This window comes from Mastomys coucha, unplaced genomic scaffold (genome assembly GCF_008632895.1).
Source record: "Mastomys coucha isolate ucsf_1 unplaced genomic scaffold, UCSF_Mcou_1 pScaffold22, whole genome shotgun sequence".
Taxonomy (NCBI): Eukaryota; Metazoa; Chordata; class Mammalia; order Rodentia; family Muridae; genus Mastomys; species Mastomys coucha.
Window position 1 is genome coordinate 178,478,949 of NW_022196905.1, and position 8,440 is coordinate 178,487,388.

Consider the following 8,440-nt stretch of genomic DNA (forward strand, 5'->3'; position numbering starts at 1 on the left):
AGTGGAGAGAGCTTCGGTTCACGATGTAAGGGTAGTGTTAACAGTCTGAAAGAAGTGGCTAACAGTCGAATGGTAACATGACTAGATTCCTCAATAGAGGAAGCAGTTGTCCAACACCCCTTCTGAATATTTGTCTTTTTACCATGTTCCTTTCTGGAATTTATAATTTAATCTGTAACCTTCTTAAATATTAACCGCAAATGAAAAGATGGATACTAAATTTGAACATGACGTCCCTGTGGAAACTGAATCAGTTCTCAGCATTATGCATCACATTAGCATTTAATTAAAGGCTGTTTTAACTTTTGCACTTAAAATCAAGTTTAATGTAAATGGAGCAAACAAAAGAGTGTTACTGAAACCTAAGGATAAAAACCATGTGAATTTTCAAAGAAATAACCGATGAATTTCCACCATAAGTATATCCCTCCTGTTTTATATTGAAACAGTTAAGATGTTTTGTTAAAAGCAAATGTGTCACATGCAATAACCACATAAATACTATATAAGGCCATCCAGATCTGACAAACGACAGCATAATGGCATTTTTGTTAATTTTGTAAAGATTATATTGCTGAGAGCTTTCAAAATTATCTAATGTACAAAATTCCAGACTTAGTAGACAAAGAGTACCAACACATTGAATTGAAAGAAAGAAAGAAAGAAATAAAGAAAGAAAGAAAGAAAGAAAGAAAGACCCAGGGAGAGATTCTGTCCCGTCATTTCGTTTAGTTAAAAATCACCTATTGAATTTAATTTTTTAGTAAAGCAAGCATTACATAATGCTTCAAAATTTTAAAATTCAGGGATAAAAGTTTACGTCCAAAAAAGATGAATGGAAAATTGTGCTTTCGGACTGCAGAATTAGTCTTCTGACGGGGTTAAGCATTTCATGTCGCCAGTGGATTTGGGGATTTCATCTGGGTAATATGTTCGTGCGCAGTTCGCAGCCAGGTTCTGCAAAAATCTAACTGTGTGTGCTTCACTCCACGTAGCAAAGGCACCTAAATTATTCTCCCTTTCGAGCAAAGGTCACGATCCAGGTTTTCTGCGGAAGATGTTTTTCCCACGGCCGAGTCAGTCACACTTTGTGTGTTGGGTATGGTGAATCAGGAAAGGTGAAGGCCAATCCCAGCGGATACTGGAACAGTTTGCTCTGTGGTCCATCTGAAGACGCTCTGGACTGATCACAGGGGAAACCGAGCAAAACCGTGAAGCAGACGGACGGGAACAAAAGGCTATTCTGGTGTGAGGAGAAATCAGTCGCTTCAGCTCCACAAGCAAATGCTACTACTGGACTGACAGGTGGAGCCTACCCCAGCTGGAGAAAGGTAGAGTTTGCCATTGGGGCAGACGCACAGTTCATACACTGTCTGTCGAGAATTTGAGGAGCTGGGTGAAGAAGAGAAGGAACCGATTGGTAGATTTCCCAGCCGGATTGAATCTGCATTTAGAAATATCTAGGAAGAAAAGAAAAAAGAAAAAACAAACAAAAACAAATCATTTCATTTCAGCTTGGTCCCTTCTACAGAGCATCACAAGGCAATTGAGTCTCTTGCTGCTCATGATGTTTTGAACAGATTATAAGCCTGTGCTCTGTCCACAGGCTCTGCTGCTATCTTCCAATTTGAGTGGTGGAGTTCTGAGAACAAGACTCCAACAGGAAATGTAGTATTGCATAATCTGCTCAAGGAGCCCAGTTATTAAAATCAGGAGCAGTAACAACCATGACATACACACAGAAAATGATCTGCTGTGGTAGAGGCTTTCTATTTAGCTTCTTAGTCTTCTCTCTCTCTCTCTCTCTCTCTCTCTCTCTCTCTCTCAACATATATATGTCAAGACTATATAGAGAAAGAATACCAACTGCATTGGCTTACTGAAGATGGAGGGAATTTATTCAAAACACACTCCATTGCTTGTTTTTAAAAATACTTGTGAAAGAATGAGTAAAATGATTCCTAAAACATCCAGAAAAGTCTAGCGGACTAAAGATCAGGTGACTTAGGAAACCATGACAATGAACAGATACTTCTACATATCATTATGCTTAAATTATCTATTAAACGTTAGCTGGTTTCAACAACCAATTTGACTAATCTTTCAATGTAGAGAGTTCTTTCACTTATTAAATAATTTCTAATATACTGATTCTTTATTTAGAATTTCTCTCATTCTCTGTGTATGGGTGCCCACCCATGCATGTGTGTGTGGTATGTGTGTGTATATATGTGTGTGTGTGTGTACCACTGCACCTGCGTGGAGGTCAGAGGATGCTAACTGAAGTTGTTTCATGTGTGTATGGTGTGTGTGTGTGTGTATGTGTGTGTGGTGTGTGTGTGTGTGTGTGGTGTGTGTGTGTGTGTGTGTGTATGTGTATGTATGTACCACTGTACCTGCGTGGAGGTCAGAGGATGCTAACTGAAGTTGTTTCTTTGCTTCCACCTTTTGGTCCTGGGGACTGAACCGAGATCACCAGTGTGTGCCTTTAATCACTAAGCTATCTCATTGACCCTTACTTTATTAATCATAGAGTCTGAGTTGCCTAGACAACCCAAAGTTGAAGGGAGGATGAGAAACTGCTGAATTTTCTCCTTCCTTGACCTAGAAATTTGTTATTGGACTTCTGTTGGGGGCTTTGCATCCATTTGGATCTCTCTGTAGTCATCATATGGCTGGGGTGATATTTCAAGAAATGCAAACTGAACCATGTCTCATTCTTACTGCTCAAAGCTCTCTTGTTCCCCTCTCATTTCAAATGAAAGGTGAGGTCTTTTCCCAGGTCACACATCTTGCATGGCCCACTCTAGTGACCAAACACCATCACCTGAAACTCATCTTGCTGATAGCTTGCAGTATAAGTACAAGCTCATAGTTGTTTTGTATCTGATTCCCTCACTGTGGGATATTTGTTTCACATCTAAGTTAGAGTATATATTAACTTTTTCATTTGCGCAAGGGGGTCAAGTTTCCTGACAAATCCATCCATGTTGGCTGCTAGAAAGAGATAAGGCAGGATGCTGGAAGAACTGAGATCCTGGTGTAAACACCATATTCCTACGCCCCTCCAGGCTGCAGGATGGATGGGCTTGCCCACCTCTCTCTCTTCTGCCAACGCAGTTACTGTGATGTTGTTCACCTTCCAGCCTCTGAAATTGGTATGTCTGTTCTATATAGCCCCATAAAGCCACACAATCCATCTGCTCTGAAACTCAATCATGTGGCTAGAATCACACCCCAGAGCTTTGAACCCAGTGCTGCTGCCCATCCTTTCTAACAAGAATCCGTTTATTTCATCCATACCTGCTGATATCATTACGATTTGTCTCCTTGAAAATGTTAATCAATTTTTTGGAATGAAAAGTCTCCCTCGGCCACATTCTAGCATGCCTGTTGTGGGTGTGTTGTTGCAATATGGATGTGGTCTTATCATTAAAACTCTTCATTTACAGTTATGGCTCCTGTTTTCTTCCATGCCAAATTTGCAGTTCCTCATAGCATTGTTTCTAAAATGACAGAGACTATCCATAGCACAACCTTGCATTTTCTGTAAAATCCATCCTTATTCATTTCAACTATAACTTTGAATGCTTGAATACTGTATCTGATGATATGAAGTAGTTTAGAATCTATCTAAAGGCAGGGATTTATGTTTTTGATAAATGATCAGTTTGTCCTTTTGTGGTATTGTTGATGTTGGGCAGAAAAACAAACCAACATAAAGCACTTTAAGAAAAACATTTCCTTTCTTCTAAACTAATTTTCGTCAGATATATAAAACTGTAAAAATGTACATTAGTGGATGTTATTCAATTTTTGATCTATGTGAAACCTGTATAATATTTAAATTGGGTTAGCTATACTTAGCTACACATAGAATTCAATTTTTATGGTAAACATATTCCAAATTTTGCCTTCAGGCCTTCTGAACAGCTATATAATTGTTATCTATAGTGATCCAGTTGGCCATGAGCAGTATTTCCAAAATTCTTGTTGTTTTCTGACTCTAACAGCACAAGCTGATTAACCTTCAGAAAAACCAGTCTAAAGATGCAAAGAGACACGTAAAGAGGGACTGCTTTCATTCTAATGTTTAAAGCTAACATTGAAGCAACAAGACTTTGGAGGTCTATTTAAAAGTGTCTTTGGAATGAGTACATTTTAGTAGAAAGTAGAAGGAGCTTATTGAATGCAATATTAAAGAGGCATCAAGATTTCTAAAGCTTGGAATTTCTCATGAAGCAGCTCAGTGTGTCTCCTGGAACCCGATTCAAGTGTTGTACAAAGCACCACCTTCAGCAGTTGAGGGTCAACCCTACCTAGAGACTCACCTCCCCTTCTGTGGACTGTAAATGCAGCTCCTTCCTGCAGGTAGCTTTGAAGTCACCTGCAGCAGCGCTCACCTGGACCCCGCGTGGAGCCTCCATTATCAAGGATCTGGTTGGTGATTCAAGTCTAAAGGAAAGGAAAATATCACTTATGAAAGAAAACTTAGAAGGGACTGAAAAAAATAAGCATTAGTGAGTCAGATTTTTAAGGTTTTTTTAATTAGATATTTTCTTTATTTACATTTCAAATGTTATTCCCTTTCCCCCTTTCCCCTCCAAAAACCCTCTATCCCATGCCCCCTCCCCCTGCTCACCAACCCACCCACTCAGACTTCCCTGTCCTGGCATTCTCCTACATTGGGGCATCAAGCCCTCACAGGACCAAGGGTCTCTCCTCCCATTGATGTCCGACAAGACCATCCTCTGCTATATATGTGGCTGGAGCCATGGGTCCTTCCATGTGTACTCTTTGGTTGGTGGTTTAGTCCCTGGGAACTCTGGGAGTACTGGTTGGTTGATATTGTTGTTCCTTCTCTGGGGCTGCAAACCCCTTCAGCTCCTTGGGTCCTTTCTCTAGCTCCTCCATTGGAGACCCTAGGCTCAGTCCAATGGCTAACTGAGAGCATCCACCTCTGTATTTGTCAGGCACTGGCAGAGCCTCTCAGGAGGCAGCTATATCGGGGTCTTGTCCGCAAGCACTCTTTGGTATCCGCAATAGTGTCTGGGTTTGGTAACTGTATATGGGATGGCTCCCCAGGTGGGGCTGTCAGTAAGCTAGATTTAACTAACTTTCTTTACATAGAATCAGCATAAACCTATATCCTCACTTTTTGTTACAATGATTTCAAGCCCAGTTAAGTGTCAGGACAATCTTTTTCATTACTTTATCTATGTTTTTTTGGCTCATTATAAAATCTTCATTTGTTCTTATCAATTATTTACTCTCATGTATCATAATTTAATAACATTTCCTTATGCTAGTTCTTTTTATCATGCTCACAAAGTAGGTCGCCATCATGAGTTTGCATATTTAAATTTTTAATATATAATCAATATTAATGATGGGGTTTTAATAAATAAATTGGAATAATTTTCCATGAATGTATTTTTTAATAAAGAGTTCCAGCTTTGTATATATAAAAACCTGAATAGAAATCATTATTATTGTAATTATTATTGCAATTCCTGAATGGTGTACCCTTAAAATTTTGTTAACTTTAAATGTTTTGAAATATGCTTTAAAAGTATGGAAATTAACATAAAAACATATTTTACATGTTGAATGACCTTCATTGTTTCATTGCAATGGTCTCAGACTAAATGACAGCAGTTTCTGGAAGAAAAATCAGCAAGGGGAAAGTCAAAAGTCAGCAGGATGTAGTTATGAAATTCCAAGCAGGAGAAGTGGCAGGCACCAGCTGTTGTTGTTGCTGTTATTGCTGTTGTTTTGTAAGCCCTTCCATTGCTGATAGAGCTGCCTCATTTCTTTTCATCACAGGGCTTCAGGAAAAGACTTCTCTCAGACTTTCCCACACCATGATCCAAGGTGACATTTCCCTCTAAGACAAGACCCAGAGCTGTTTGCAGAAAGAACTTCATCAAACATGTCTCTGAAAAGCAAAGACTCAACAGAGAAACCACGCTTACAGACTTGAAGGTGATATCCAATAGGAGACTCTACAGTTACATGTGATCTCTACAATTGTTAGTATTGGTGTTATTCTACCTTCTGAGAGAAAATGACCTTGAAACTTTATCTCGGTTTTATTTTTTTTATTCGTTATTTTCTTTATTTATATTTCAAATGTTATCCCTTTTCCTGGTTTCCCCTCTAGATACCCCTTATCCCATCCTCCCTCCCCCTGCTTCTATGAGGCACTTGGAGCACCCCATGACTCCAGCCTCATATGTAGCAGAGGATGGCCTTGTCAGGCATCAATGGGAGGAAAGGCCCTTGGTCCTGTGAAACTTTATCTTCTATTGCTCACTTGAGTATTTAAAACTATAAGGCTTCTAAAAAAAAATACCTGTTTATAAGGTGTGCTTATATTTTTTTGTTTGGATAAAAACAGAGCAGGAAATTTGAAAAAAAAAAGCATGTACTCAGAGTCTAATTACTTAGTAGAACCTACTACTGACCTTTTTCATACATTATCCAAAATGTAAAATCTGAATTTTGAAATTATATTTCATAATCCTTATATACAATGTCACCCTACCTTAAGAAAGGCATCTGTGGCCAATGGCATTTCAATGTTTTCTTGGTTAAAACTATCATTATTAAAATCACTCATGGCTGATATGGATGAGCCATTTGCATAGCAGTTAGATAAGAACAAACCTAAAAATACAAATATGTTAATATCTTAAGACAGATTATCACTCCAATTGTCAATAAAAGGTAACTTGCACGCATTTAAGTAGAGAAACAATTTAATTTTACCCAGTAATCAACTTGACTCAACTTATTTCTGAAGAGAAAAGTCAAGCTTACGTCTCATACATTTAATAGCCAATTGTGTATGTAAGATTTACAGAGGCTTGCAGGGCAGTGGTGGCGCACGCCTTTAATCCCAGCATTTGGGAGGCAGAGACAAGCGGATTTCTAAGTTCAAGGCCAGCCTGGTCTACAGAGTGAGTTCCAGGATAGCCAGGGCTATACAGGAAACCCTGTCCCAAAAAAACTAAAAAAAAAAAAATTTTACGAAGTTTTTGTTTATGCTGTCTTTGACATTTAGTAATAACATTAAACAGATTGAGAATTCTGAGATTTTCCACTTTGATCTCCATCAAATGATTAATGAGGAAATGATTGTAATATTTATATTTATTTTATGCACCAAACATATTCATGGCTAACATAAAGTCCTATGGACTTAAGGGTCCTCTGCCCCAAAATGTAAAGATGAGGGCTCAGGAATGTTAGCCAGAGACAATGTCTCAGTTTCATCTGCTCTGAATTGAAAGTATTTATTTTTTGAAACAAGCAAGCTCACATCTGTACTTAAGATTTAGTTTAGTCTGATTGACGTATCAGAACTTCCATGATGGTAGCCAGTAGAATTGTTACTGACCCAGAGTTAAATGACACTGGGCTATATTTAACTCCCTCAGTAGCTAATCACTGTCAATCTCTGTGTATTTCCTAATGTTGTCATGACTATCAGTTAAATAGTTTTGGAAGTGCCTTGTTTTCCAGCAATACCCAAAGTAAAACTGCCATGAAATAGCATCTCAAACCTATGACAGAAATTTCCCCATGTGCTGCACCCATGAGAATGAGCCTTCTACAACTATATCTTGCAGGTGCTTTGAATTTCATCCAGTAACAGTGACAACAGCAACAAAGCTCCACAAAAGCATTTCCACATTCAAATATGGAATTTGGGTGGAGTTTGAATCCATATTCCCAGGCCATCGTCACTCATATTTAGATCAGAAATATCATGTTCCTTGAAGTGAGGAGAGATGAGTTTTGTGTTCTTCCTATAAGCTTTGAGTAACCTGGCCTGTGTCAGAATGTAACTAGTAAGTCATAGGTTTGTACTTTGTGCTTTTCTCTATCCCTTGACTTTTCCTCCTCCCTTTTGTCTCCCTCCTTCTCTCCGTCTCTTTCTGTGCATCTCTCCTCCTCCTCCTCCCCTCCTCTCTGTCTTTCTCTGTCTCTCTGTCTCTGTCTCTGTCCCTGTCTCTGTCTCTGTCTCTGTCTCTCTCTGTCTCTCTCTCTCTCTCTCTCTCTCTCTCTCTCTCCCACACACACACACACACACACACACACACACACACACACTATCCTTGATTCCTTTCCCATGACCCCATCACCTCATCACCTCTTATTTTTGCACATCCACTTGAAAAGCAGAATGTCACCACAAAAGACATAGAAACAGATAGGAATCATTTGGATTTCCTAAACTTAAAGACTTTTTGGAAAATAAAATGAGCCCCTTTGCTGTAGTGAAAATGACTTTGAACAAAAATAAAAGATCAACTATAGGAAGGAAATGGGCAATCTTGATTTACTCCAACCTGCTAAAGATCACTTGATTGATTCATAGAACAGGCAGCTCCAGAGGGAAATTAATATGGTGGTTAAAGAGTGCTTTGTATTC

General features: G+C 38.9%; 1 protein-coding gene across 2 annotated transcripts in view; it reads right to left on the bottom strand.

Moving 5' to 3' along the window:
• Window positions 1-699: 699 nt before the first annotated feature.
• Window positions 700-8,440, bottom strand: part of Sgcz (sarcoglycan zeta) — a 1,052,781-nt gene continuing 1,045,040 nt past the window's right edge. For both annotated transcript variants that reach the window (XM_031339561.1, XM_031339560.1), the window contains exons 7-8: window positions 4,332-4,455; window positions 700-1,460 (exon numbers count right to left, since the gene is read on the bottom strand). In XM_031339561.1, the coding sequence (XP_031195421.1) occupies window positions 1,269-1,460; window positions 4,332-4,455 (316 nt within the window). In that variant the 3' untranslated portion in view covers window positions 700-1,268. The remainder of the gene's footprint in view (window positions 1,461-4,331; window positions 4,456-8,440) is intronic.